This window comes from Mus pahari, chromosome X (genome assembly GCF_900095145.1).
Source record: "Mus pahari chromosome X, PAHARI_EIJ_v1.1, whole genome shotgun sequence".
Taxonomy (NCBI): Eukaryota; Metazoa; Chordata; class Mammalia; order Rodentia; family Muridae; genus Mus; species Mus pahari.
Genome location: NC_034613.1, coordinates 85,613,001 through 85,626,005, shown reverse-complemented (window position 1 = coordinate 85,626,005; position 13,005 = coordinate 85,613,001). Strand labels below are relative to the sequence as shown.

Sequence of the window (13,005 nt, the reverse complement as noted above, 5' to 3'; positions counted from 1 at the left end):
GCCAGCAACAGAATTCAACTCTGGCAAACTCAGGTGGGATGCTTTTCAAAAACACATACGAGAATGTGTTTTCAAAACATGGAGTCGGTTTTCCAAAGTGATTTGAGGCAAGTGTGACTCAACTCCATCTCTTCAACCTTTCAGTGTTTCCTTCGGTGCCTCAAATTCCAGAAGAAGAATCTGCATAGGATCAGTGAAGCCACAAAACAGGGCCACACATGGCAAAAGAAAATGAGACTGTTCCAGCCTTGCAGAGAGACAACCCTGGCAGAATTATTTAAATGTATAAGATTAGGGATGGAGATATAATTTGGCTGCTCGAACGCTTTCCAGGCAAGGTCAAGGCCTTGAGTTCAGTCTCTAGGACAGCCTACTCTGAGATATCATCCCACAGAATGAAGATCCCCCATCATACCTAAAAAACCTTTAAGTACAAAGATGTGTTATGAAGTATTGCTCCTAGTATTCACAGTGCTTTAAAAAAACACTGAAATGCACTCATGTTTGGAGGGCACTGAAAAAATCTTAATTGTCTGTCAGTAGTTAGTGGCTGATTAGATTAGGATACATTCCCACCAGGAAATACTGGGAAGCCATGGAGAATAATAATTACTCTGCCACAGTTGACTGTTATTGAGTGAGACTAGCAAAGGGATTAATGGCAAAAATGCTCAGTCCTACAGACACTAAAATCCTCAGGTGGTCACGTTCCTTATAAAAGTTGTGTGTTATTTACATGTATACGGCACACCTTGTCTTATAACTCTTCTGTAATCTACTTGTAATACCTAATATATTATAATTGCTATGTAAATAGGTATTATGTTGGATTGTTTAGGAAACAATGACAAGAAAAAAGTAAATACATGTTCCGTATAGACACTTTTCTCCGACTATTCTGATGAGGGACTAGAGAGATGGCTCACTAGTTAAGAGCACTTGTTGCTCTTCCAGACGACCTGATTTTGAGGATCAAATTTCTAAAATATGAATCTTGATGACACACAAGCCAGTGCATTTGTACAGATTGTAAACTTGCCTGCTGCAGGGACTCTACCCAGTTATGTCCTCTCTCTAGCAGCTGTCAGAGGGGCTTGGGGTTCCCTGGCTTCAGCAACAAGCTATGTCACTGAGCTGTCTTATTGGGGAGGCAGCTGTTGGCTGTGGGATGAAGCCTCTTGTCCTGTGGTTAAGTGCCTTTCACCGTTGCTTTCCAATTAAATCCATGCCAGTAGCCTATGACCGTTTCACTTTGCAATTGACTTGTTGGCTTTGTATTGATTTATAGAGCTCTTCATGTTTTGTACAATTAATAGCAACTAATTTCTACAGGTTTTCATTTGCCCTTTATGTAGAACTTTGTACTTTTTGCTTCTTTCTTGCCTGCCAGCTGATCCTACTTTATGTAGTTGAGCCATTTTATTTTTTTGCTCCTGAATATTTTGCCAAGCTTACAGAGGTCAGTGTATTTCTGGATTATGAAAAACACCCACCCAAGCTGTATATTAATTGCTGTTATGCTTTCCTATTTATATTTAAAGAGAACCCTGAGGAGAAGATACCTTTGTGGTACAAACATAAGTAATATTTGGCATTCTGAATATGCAAAGCGTTCTTAGACATCGAGAATAACAAGAAAATAACACCAAGAGAGAAATGAATAAATGATGACATAAAAGCATCTAACAGATGAACACATCTGAAAAGACATTTGAGGCAAAATCAGTGTCCCATGCTCTCCAGATTGGCAGCAATTTAAACCCTGGGGCCGAGGAGTGTGAAGGATTTTGCGGACAAATGCAGGTCACGATGATTATTACAACCACTTTGGGAAGGAAATTGGCAATCTCTGTTATACTCTATGCTTCTACCTCCTCTTTACCCTCATCCAAATCAACATTTCTTGAAGGTTTCTATCTCCTGTAATCCTCTCCACTTGATGGTAGGTTAGACCCCGTCCTCACTTTCCATTAGTAGACTATGGCAAAAGTGTTAGGTTGTCACCTCCATTAGCTGAGTTGCAAGAGATGGTAGAAACAAGTTCTTCAGAATGAGAAAAAAGTAGATAGGGTTAGAGACTTGGATTTACATAAAGAAAAGGGGAAGATTTGAGAAAATGAATGTATACATAATATAGTTTAATTTTCTTACTCATAACTGATATAATAAATGGCAGTTCATTCAAAAATAGTAGTAATAATATTGAACGATACAGAAATAGATGATAAGATCCTTCTAAGGCATAGGGGCGAGGGAATTGAAATATTCTGCTCTAGGGTCCCTGAACCATTCATGCAGTGCTACACTTTTATTAGAAAGTGGGCTTGAGTTGATGTAAGTAAATGTAAGCTGAAACTCTAAAGTAAGTACAATTAATATGCTGAGAGGGAAACAATGACATCATACAAAGTTTGACATCAGAGAAGACAAGCAAAGAGTGGGAGTCCAAACCCAAACAAAAATGTCCAAATGGAACATGGGACAAAATATAGTGGCATGGAACTCACCTGTAATCCTAGCACTCAGGGAGCTGAGGCAGGAGGATGACAAGTTCAAAGCCAGACTGGGCTTTACAGTGAAACCATAAAAACAAAACAAAACAACTGCTTTCCCCTCAAAAGAAGGAAACAGCAATAGCAATGAATAAGAAACAGTCACAAATAAGGTAGATATGGGGATAACTACAGTATATCAATTATCATTTGAATGGGGCCTAAATGTACTTATTAATAGACACTAGGAGAATGGGCTAAATAAATCACAAGGCCCATGACTGAGGACATAGGCCTGTGATAGAGTTCCTGCCTAGCATATGCAAAGGCCTAATTTGATCCTTAGCCTTGTAAGACCAACCAACCAACCAACCAACCAACCAACTAGGAAAAAACAATAACATGACCCAGCAACTCATTGCCAGAATGCTTTGTATTTTAAGGATAAACATGCAGGATAGATGGAGGGAGTTGGAGAGATGTCTCAGCTGCTCTACCAAAGGACTGGAATTCAATACCCAGCCGCATTGTCAGATGGCTTACAACTGCCTGTTACTCCTGCTCTGGGAAATCCAATCAGTCTGGCCACTGAGGGCACATACCCTCATGTGAAAATACTTACACACGGACAGACACACACACACACACACACACACACACACACACTTAAAATAATAAAAATAAATCTTTTAAAGAGCAAATAGACAGAGAAAGATATATGCATGCTAATACCCATCAAAAGGCAGCCAGAGTAGCTGTGTTAATTTAAGGCATAGCAAATTTCAGAACAAATAAAATTATTGGGGATAAATTGAGGAATAATGATAAAAAGAATTCAGTCTTCTGGAAGATAAAATTCCATAATATATATTTGCCTAACCACACAGTTTCAAAATACATGAGGCAAAAAGTTATAGGACAGTGAGGAAAACTAGATGAATCCACTATTATGCCTTTCTATCAATAATTGACAGATCCAGCCAGAAAATCAGTAAGAATATAGTTGAACTGAATAGCACCATCAATCAACTGTATCTAATTGACATTTATAGACTACTCCATCCAACAAAACAGAATACACATTCTTTCCAAACTCATGTGGAACATTCACCAAGATAGACCACATCTTGGGCCATAAAACATGCCGTAACAAATTTAAAAGAATAGACATCATACAAAGTATGCTTTCAGACCACAGTGAAATTAAATTAGCAATCAATAACAGAACGATAGCTGGAAAATCCCCAAATATTTGGAGATTAAACAATAAACTTCTAAATAACATATGGGTCAAAGGAGAAGTTTCAACATAAGAAAAGATTGAGGGGTGGGGATGTGTGGCTCAGTGGCAGAGCATTTTTTCAGCAGGCAAGGGTTCACTCCTCAGCACTGCAAAAGGTATTTTAGGAAAAACAAAAAATTTTAAAAAGTACAATTTACTGAAACGTATAGGTTGCAGCAAAAACAGTGTTTAGAGGGAAATTTGTAGCATTGAATGCACATATTAGAACGTAAGAAAGATCTAATGTCAGTCATCTAGGTCCATATGGTAGGAAACTAGAAAAATAACAATTTAAATCCAAAGTAAGCAGAAGAAAACATATAATAAGAAGTAGAACATGAATCAATGAGATTGGATACATATAAACAGAAAAAAAAAAACAAGCCTAAACTCGAGTCTTCAGAAATATCCACATGGCTACTAAGCCTGGCAATAAGAAAATAAACAAAATCACATGTATCAGGAATGAAAGAAGTATCACTATTGATAATAGTATATCAATAGCAGATATCAGTGGGAAACTATGAACAACTGTGGCTACAGACTGATACGTGAAAGGGACAGATTCTGTGGCTTGCTTTTTATTAAATGGGAGACAGCAAAACTGATGAGATGCTGCTCCAGAGAATAAGTTATAAAAAGAGATTACGTCCTATCTTTGTTCTCTCTCTCTCTCTCTCTCTCTCTCTCTCTCTCTCTCTCTCTCTCTCTCTCTCTCTCTCTCTCTCTCTCTCTCTCTCTCTCTCCTCTCTTTCTAAGACACACATACACACACATCACCAGCACCAGCACACCAGCTGCCATATTGTAAGGAGACTAAGAAGTCTGTGAACAGATCCACATGACAAGAATAACAATGTGCCAGTCAACACATGTTAGCTTGGACATAGACTTTCTGAAGCCTGACAACATACATGTTGTCATGTGGAGCCCCCACCACAGCTGAACCTTCAAATGAGCCCGCAACCACAGCTGAGTGTGTTTGAGTACCTCTTCATGTACTCAAGCCCGATGCACCGTGACTAAACCATGTCTGGATTCTCTGCTCACAAACACTCTGCCATAATAAATGTTTGTTGTTTTAAGCACTATGTGTTTGGGACAATTTGTTATTCATCTGTAAATTACTGCTACATTTTTTTGTTTGTTTGTTTGTTTGAGACAGGATCTCTATGTAGCCCTGGTTAGCTTGGAGCTCATAAAGATCTAGCTGCCTATGTCTCCTGAGTGCTGGGATTAAAAGCGTGCACCACCATACCCAGATAACTACTACATTTATTTTTTTCCCCCAAGAAATCCCACTTAAATGTGTGTACACATTTGCAGAGCAATTTTTCCAATCCCTTTCCCCATCAGAGCATAGGTTAAATATGTTGACACTAGGACCAGCTTACCAGAATAAACAGGCATCTATTAAAGGCAGAAGCAGTTTTTGCCAAGGGTAGCCCACTGGGGGAAGTCAGACTCATCTTCCAGGAAGGCCAAGAAAAGTAAACTTTCAAAACACCATAGGTCGAGTTGAAAAATACCCTGGAGAAGGACATAAGAAGCCATATACTAAGATGTTCACTGACTTCTCATAATCTCAGTAGACAGAAATGATCCAAATCCATTAGTAGGGAAAGAGACATAAATTGCATAATTAGTGCAATGAAATTCCTTACCATAAATTATTCTAGTCATCTCATGTTAGATATTTGACACAATAGCATTCAATAGTTAAAATACATGACTCAGAACTGTGGGCATCAATATTGCCAAATTTCCAAAGATAATATTTCATAAAATTTTAAGATGTGCTTTCCCTAATTTAAAACAGAACAAACACTAATGTAGTGTGCACAGCAAAAGACAAGCTTCCAAATGCTACTTGTTTAAGGGGGGACGTTAAGGTGAACTGGGTAAGGCCAAGCTTCTGCTGTAATTTTCTTGTTTTAGAAGTAGAGGTTCTGAAGTTTGAACGAAAGCAAAAGTTGCTCTGTGTGACGGATGAATTCCAATAGGTATTATATATACATCTCTCTCTCTCTCTCTCTCTCTCTATATATATATATATATATATATATATATATATATATATATACCAAAACCCTGAATCCTCCTGAGTAGAAAAATGCATATGTGTTAGCTCCAGCTTATTAACCATTGTTCAGTCTCCCCGTGTCTTTCCTCATTTAGAAGTCCATTTAATATGTCTATAGCACCACCACTACTATACTACTTCCTGACGGCTTCATATGTTTTGAAATTCCATCGTTTGACCCACACATTTTATGATTATTCTACCTCTTTTGGTTTCTGAATTGATTATTGGATTCTCTTTAGCACTTTTTACTTTGACTTATTTACTTGTAAATTAGTATTGTAATTTGAATGTGCAAGCAACCTAGAAATTGCCAGGTAAGCCTGAGCTCCATGAGAGCTTGTTTGACAATACATACAACAAACCCCCTCCACTTCAACAAAGGAAAAAAAAATAATGCTTTTTTTTCCTTCTTGAGACAAAGTCTCCCTCTTTGTAACCCTGGCTATCCTGGAAGCCTCTATGTAGAGCAGGCTGACCATAAAAACAAACAGAAGCATACAAAACAAATAAACAAATGAACAAAAACAAACCAGAAGTCCTCCTGCCTCTGCCTCTCTGCCTCTCTGCCTCTCTGCCTCTCTGCCTCTCTGCCTCTCTGCCTCTCTGCCTCTCTGCCTCTCTGCCNCCTCTCTGCCTCTCTGCCTCTCTGCCTCTCTGCCTCTCTGCCTCTCTGCCTCTCTGCCTCTCTGCCTCTCTGCCTCTCTGCCTCTCTGCCTCTGCAGAGCTGGGATCAAAGACGTGAGCCAACATGTAGGCTGAATTTGGTTTTATGTAGCTAGTAGTTCATAGTACACACTGCCACGTGGGGATTGGCTTCGGTTTGGTTTCTCTACTCTTTGTTCTTGCCCACCCTCTCCTTGTTTCTTGTCCCCTTGTTCGATATTTTCCCCCTTAGGTTTCCATAGTATTCTTGTAATAGAAATTGCCCATGCTATTTTTATTGTCACCCTTGAGCATTTTTGTTCTACTACACTCTGTATTTCCTGTTTGAGCAAATCTTTGCTTCTGCTGGGAATGCAGAAACTCTCCATTGAGTTTTCTAAGTATCAGGGCAATTTAAAGCGTTCAAGAAAAGCTCATCTGTGACCTTTTTGGTTCGATTGATTGATTGATTGATTGATTGATTTTCAAGACAGTTTTTATTTGTAGCCCTGGCTGTCCTGGAACTCACTCTTTAGACCAGGCTGGCCTCGAGTTCAAGAGGTTTTTCTGCCTCTGCCTCCCTAATGCTGGGATTAAAGGCCTGCTCCACCACGATATTTTAAAAATGTGGTGCAATTCACAACATATGAACCGGTGCTGCCTGTAATGAACGATCATCTCTTGCATAGACAAGCCTGGTTTTGTGAGGAACAGCACCAGGTTTCACTGTAAACACCTTCTGTTTGCCTCAAACACCAGGTTTTTAAAATGTGGCGTTTCTACTGTAACCCTGAAGATCCGCTTCAGATTTTATATCCCCAGACAAACCATAGCATGTAACACAGGATGTGATATAGTAAGGTAATTAGCTTTCACGTTAGAATTAATCAGAATCTTCGGATTTCATTTTATTTAAAAAAAAAAAAAAACGGAAGGGAAGGTGGCAAATGTTTAACATTTGTTAATGCGGTTACAGTTCTCGCTGCTTTTTTTTTTTGTTGTTCCCCTGAAAAATCACAGCGTTTCGAACGAAATGACGCTTTTGAGCCCACCCCAATTCACAGAGGGCAGCAGCCGCCCCCGCCACATCAAGGGGGCGGACGCGCGCTGACGTCACAACCACTTCCGCCGCCGCAGTCCCCGCCTGCCCTAGTGCTCTTTAGCGGGGGAGGAGCCGAGACCCGGAGCAGCAGCAGTGGTGGTGGCGTCCGGAGGTCCGACAGCTCTGCAGCTCCGAGCGCGCGACTGGCCAGAAAGGTGAGTAAGAAGCGGCCTGGGGCAGTAGCCCGGGCTGGTGGGCGAGTGCTGCTGGGTGGGCGCGGGCAGAATTCCAGTGACCCCCTTTGCGGGTTCGTCTCGGGAGCGGGGTGGGGCAGAGGGGACTTGACCACACGCCGAGGCCTATGGCCTCCTCGGGGACTGCATCCCTAGCTGCCCAGCCCCTGCCGCGTGGGCCCCAGGCCGAATGGCCTTCATGGCTGTTTAAGAGGGAACTGGTGGTCGCGGCCCACTGCCACTCCTACCTGTCTCTCCTCACAGTGCTCTTGGCCTCTTTGCAGAGCGCTCTATGGCCTTTCTTCTCCCATTTTACTGCTGTTTTGTCGAATGACACATGGCTAAGATTTTAGGTACAGATATGTGCCCAAGAAAAAAATTATTAGAAGATAAACAATTTTCTAAGGGTAAACCGGGTTTTCTACATGCCCTTTTCTTTCTTTTGCCCTGCCACATTGATTTGCGTTTGCCCTTTGAGCTGATAACGTATTCCTGTCTCTTATTATGACATTGCACCCCCTCCTCTGTGTCGCACGCACGCGCGTGCGCATACGCATTTACACGGGCACGCGCGCGCGCACACACACACACATACACACACACAGAAACCTCCTTTGCAGTCTGGTCCCTGTCCCTGCATCCTCAAGGTTCCAGGGAGCTCCGCCTCTGCGCATGCGCCAACAGGCAAGCACACACCCTCTCACACACCTTCTAGTTCCTTCTCTCCCCTCCACCTACCTCTTACCTCTAGAATCTTCTCTCTTCTGCTCTGACCCGAATACCTCTACCCCTCCTCCTGCTCTGACTGGCATACCTCTAGAATCTTCCCCATCCTCCTGCTCTGACCTGCTCCTTCGAAAGCCTCCTCCCTCTCCCCCTTCCTCTCTCCCCCTCCCTCTCTTCCCCCTCTCTCCCCCTCCCTCTGTCCCCTCTCTTGATCCTCTCCCATCTCCCTCCCTCCCTCCCTCCCTCCCTCCCTCCCTCCCCTCCCTCCCCCTCTCTGTCCCTCTTTCTCCTTTTCTCTCCCTCCCTCCCTGTCTCAGAAATGGCCTCCCTTGTCTGTCTGCTAGCTCCACACACATGTAAAGCCATCTTCCTCTTTGTATCGCTTGCCATGTGTATGTGTACACACAGGAAGCTGCCTTACACACGTCTCCAGTGTCCCTTTCTCCCTTTCTCTGTTCCACACTGCACCTTCCCACAGAAATCCTCCAGGGACACTAACCCCTTTTTCTGCTTGCTATATTAACGTATGCCAACATTCTTTGGTTGCTGGCCTGTGTTCCAGTGTCACACACATACACATCCTCAGTGCTTGCTTCTGTCCATTGTTGGCTCCTTTCTGGAGTGACTCTTTCCTCTGCTCCTTACTGGTCCCCTCGCACTTCCTGGACCGTGCTAACGCACATAAATGCAGGCTTCCCTCTATAGTTGCAGCTGCTGCACTTAATGGGAGCAGTGACCCTCCCCTTTCTTACAGCCTTCCTCTCTCTAAAGCCACCCCGCCCACTCCTGTGACTTTTACACTCACATGTACCCACCCCTACAGACATCCCTGCATTGCAGGGTTGCTGGCCCCCTAGTCACCCGTCTCCTGACAAACACTGGCACTCACGCATACACAGTGAACTATATTTTCAATTCCATCCTAAATTGTATTATTCCCCAGTAGATGAAATTCTCAGAAAATGACCCCCCCCACACACACAAAATCCTCCCAGCTGGCTCTACTCTTCCCATAATTCCATGGCACACCTACCTTCTAAGTATTCAGTCACCTCTTGTTCCACCCCCACCCCTCTACTACACTGTCTTATGCTCCACTCTCTGGTTTTCTTGTGAACCCAGCCTTGTAATCATTTTGCAAACATTAAACATGTGTTCCAGGTCCACACCAGTCACTGGAATGCTACCTCAGGCCTTAGAAGACAGTGAAACTAATTTTAAAGGGTCCCTATCAGTCTGTTACCTGCCTCCTGAAGGAAAAATAGACTTCCTTGTTCTGTAGTTCTGAACTGGGAGCAAGAGCCCTTACACCTGCATCCAAGCTCTGTTGGAAGTTCTGAGTCAGAGCCATGGGTCAGGGACCTAGCAAGCCTGTTCAGCCCAGACCAGCAGGAGGGTATCAGTCAGGTACAGGCAGGAGTTATGGAAGGAGGCATGCTTCTGTCAGTTTCAGGCCATCCATGAGCCAGCAGGAAAGGATTGCCAACCAGAGAAGGACAACAGCCGAAGTCCCAATGCACAGATCAACTGCCAATCAAAGCAAGAGGAGCCGGTCACCATTTGCCAGCACACGTCGTCGCTGGGATGACAACGAGGGTTCGGGAGCCAGCCTGGCTGTTGAGAATGAGGATTATCCCAGGTATCCTCCAAGAGAGTACAGGGCCTCAGGGAGCCGAAGAGGATTGGCTTATGGACACATTGACACTTTAGTGGCTCGTGATAGTGAGGAGGAGGGGGCTGGGCCTGTTGATCGACTGCCAGTGAGAGGGAAAACTGGCAAGTTTAAGGATGATCCCGAGAAGGGGGCAAGGTCTTCCCGCTTTACTAGTGCTAACCATGATGGGAAAGAGGAGCGTGGCAAGGTAGAATCACCCCCTGCAGCGAGGTGCTCTGCTCGCAGAGCTGAGCTCTCTAAGCAGAATGGCTCCTCGGCCTCTCAGATTTCTTCTGCTGAAGGCAGGGCAGCTGCAAAGGGTAACAACAGCTTGGAGAGGGAGAGGCAGAATTTACCAGCTCGTCCTAGCAGGGCTCCTGTGAGTATTTGTGGTGGTGGGGAAAACACCCCAGAGAGTGCTGAGGAACCGGTGGTGAGACCCAAAGTCCGGAATGTGGCGACTCCAAACTGCATGAAACCAAAAGTGTTTTTTGATACTGATGATGATGATGATGTACCACACAGTACTTCCAGGTGGAGGGATGCTGCCGATGCTGAGGAAGCTCATGCCGAGGGCCTAGCCAGAAGAGGCCGAGGTGAGGCTGCCAGCAGCTCAGCAGAGCCAAGGTATGCTGAAGACCAGGATGGCAGGAGTGAACAAGCGAAGGCCGACAAAGTGCCAAGACGGCGGCGAACCATGGCAGACCCTGACGTCTGGGCGTACACTGATGATTACTACCGATACTACGAGGAAGATTCTGACAGCGACAAAGAGTGGATGGCTGCCCTGCGCCGGAAGTACCGAAGCCGAGAGCAACCCCAGTCCTCCAGTGGAGAAAGCTGGGAGCCTCTGCCAGGAAAGGAAGAACTGGAACCTCAGCAAGCCGGAGCTGGGAGCCTCGCCACTGCTGGCAGCAATGGCAGTGGCTATCCTGAAGAAGTACAAGACCCATCTCTTCAGGAGGAAGAGCAGGCCTCTCTGGAAGAAGGAGAAATCCCTTGGCTCCGCTACAATGAGAATGAAAGCAGCAGCGAGGGTGATAATGAGTCTACCCATGAGCTCATACAGCCCGGGATGTTCATGCTGGACGGAAACAACAACCTGGAAGATGACTCCAGCGTAAGCGAAGACCTTGAAGTGGACTGGAGCCTGTTTGATGGGTTTGCAGATGGCTTGGGAGTGGCCGAAGCCATCTCCTACGTGGATCCTCAGTTCCTCACCTACATGGCTCTGGAAGAGCGTCTGGCCCAGGCGATGGAGACGGCCCTGGCACACTTGGAGTCTCTGGCCGTTGATGTCGAAGTGGCCAACCCACCAGCAAGCAAGGAGAGCATTGATGCGCTTCCTGAGATTCTGGTCACCGAAGATCATGGTGCAGTGGGCCAGGAAATGTGCTGTCCTATCTGCTGCAGCGAATATGTGAAGGGGGAAGTGGCAACTGAGCTACCATGCCACCACTATTTCCACAAGCCTTGCGTGTCCATCTGGCTTCAGAAGTCTGGCACCTGCCCAGTGTGCCGCTGCATGTTCCCTCCCCCGCTCTAAAAGCCAAGGCTCATCACAGCCGGCCTGGTTACACTCCCTGTCCGAAACCCACAATACTACAGGAGCCCTTGTTCAAAATTTACCAGTGGCAATGAAATCAGTCAGTCAATTAGACTAAAGTTGTTGATTCCTTGTGATTATTTCCATGTGAAAATGATTGTGTACAATTACATTTAAAAAAAAACCATCCTCTCGTTTAGAAGGTAGAAAGGGGGAAAGGAAAACTTCTAACTGCTGCTTGAGATTGCAGTAAGAACATACATTTTCTAACCTGAAAGTTGAAACAAATCCCACTTGTTCTGTAGACTGCGTCTCTCTTACCTGTTGCCGTCAGGGCTACCTGTCTGTTAAATATGTCGGAAAGACAAAATTACTTTTGTTGCATGTCATGGGTTAATGTTCCTGTATTTGCAGTGGTGTAAAAGCTTATTAAAGTTCTTCTTTTGCTTTGACACAGAACAATGGCATCATTTGGATTTTGTCTGAAATCGTGATACCAGGTAATTCCAAATTGATCCCTTGCATTTGCAACAAAAGTATTGTGTTTCAGTGTTCTCACCTGTAGAAAACTAGTTTTCACTAGAAATGTTCATCAGAACACCAAAAAAAACCCATCTTTAATAGGAATAAGGTGTATAATTGCTTGCTGTACAGAAACGGTTGACTAAAGAGAGAAAAAACAAAGAGTTGGAAATTTAAAAAAAAAAAAAAACACAGAGAAACAATGGTTAAAAAAAAGAATCCAAAGTGTACGGGTGAGCAAGTACAAATCACCTTTGAGAAAACAGAAACTGTCAGAATGGGTGAAAAATAAAAATAAGTAAATAAATAAAGGTCTGACTGCACTTACACATCTTAACTCGGTGGCACAAGTAGGGATGTGCGAGCGTAGTGCGGCAGGACAGCAGACTGCCCACCTGCACAGGGCAAACTTTTAACAGTTTGCGGAGTTGCTTCAAATCCATAAAACTCCCACCCAGGTGACTTCCTCTGTAACTGCATTCATCCAGAGGTATGCACTAACCAGAAAACAGTGTTTACTCTTTGTCTACATCTCTGGACACGTGTATACAAGTTTGTGTGTGTGTGTGTGTGTGTGTGTGTGTGTGTGTGTGTGTGTACAAGTGACTGGGTTTGTTCCTAAAATGGACATAGTTGGTGGAATTATCATTTTACAAGTTGACTTTTTCACATCTTCAAGTGGATCATGCCAAATTGCTGTTCTGAGTGACTGCAGACTCGTCATTCAGAAAGCCTGGTCATTGTTAAGTCTTCAACCTCATTGGGATTCAGTGAGAGGTC

General features: G+C 44.1%; 1 protein-coding gene across 4 annotated transcripts; it reads left to right on the top strand.

Annotated features, from left to right (window-relative positions):
* The first annotated feature begins 7,643 nt into the window (after positions 1 to 7,643).
* Positions 7,644 to 12,540, top strand: Pja1 (praja ring finger ubiquitin ligase 1). Of its 4 annotated transcripts, none has more exons than XM_021188281.1 (3): positions 7,644 to 7,759; positions 9,951 to 10,142; positions 10,683 to 12,155. In XM_021188281.1, exons 2-3 carry the CDS (start codon positions 9,964 to 9,966, stop codon positions 11,701 to 11,703), a joined length of 1,200 nt encoding a protein of 399 aa, XP_021043940.1. In that variant the 5' UTR covers positions 7,644 to 7,759; positions 9,951 to 9,963; the 3' UTR covers positions 11,704 to 12,155. The 4 variants fall into 4 exon arrangements, with proteins under 4 accessions (XP_021043940.1, XP_021043939.1, XP_021043938.1 ...); XM_029534430.1 differs by having other exon boundaries at positions 7,655 to 7,759; positions 9,665 to 10,142; XM_021188280.1 differs by having other exon boundaries at positions 9,951 to 12,540.
* Positions 12,541 to 13,005: the final 465 nt, after the last annotated feature.

Bases quoted from the DNA above. Each gene is read 5' to 3' on its own strand.
- Pja1 (XM_021188279.1), top strand. From the start codon at position 9,853: ATGGGTCAGGGACCTAGCAAGCCTGTTCAGCCCAGACCAGCAGGAGGG.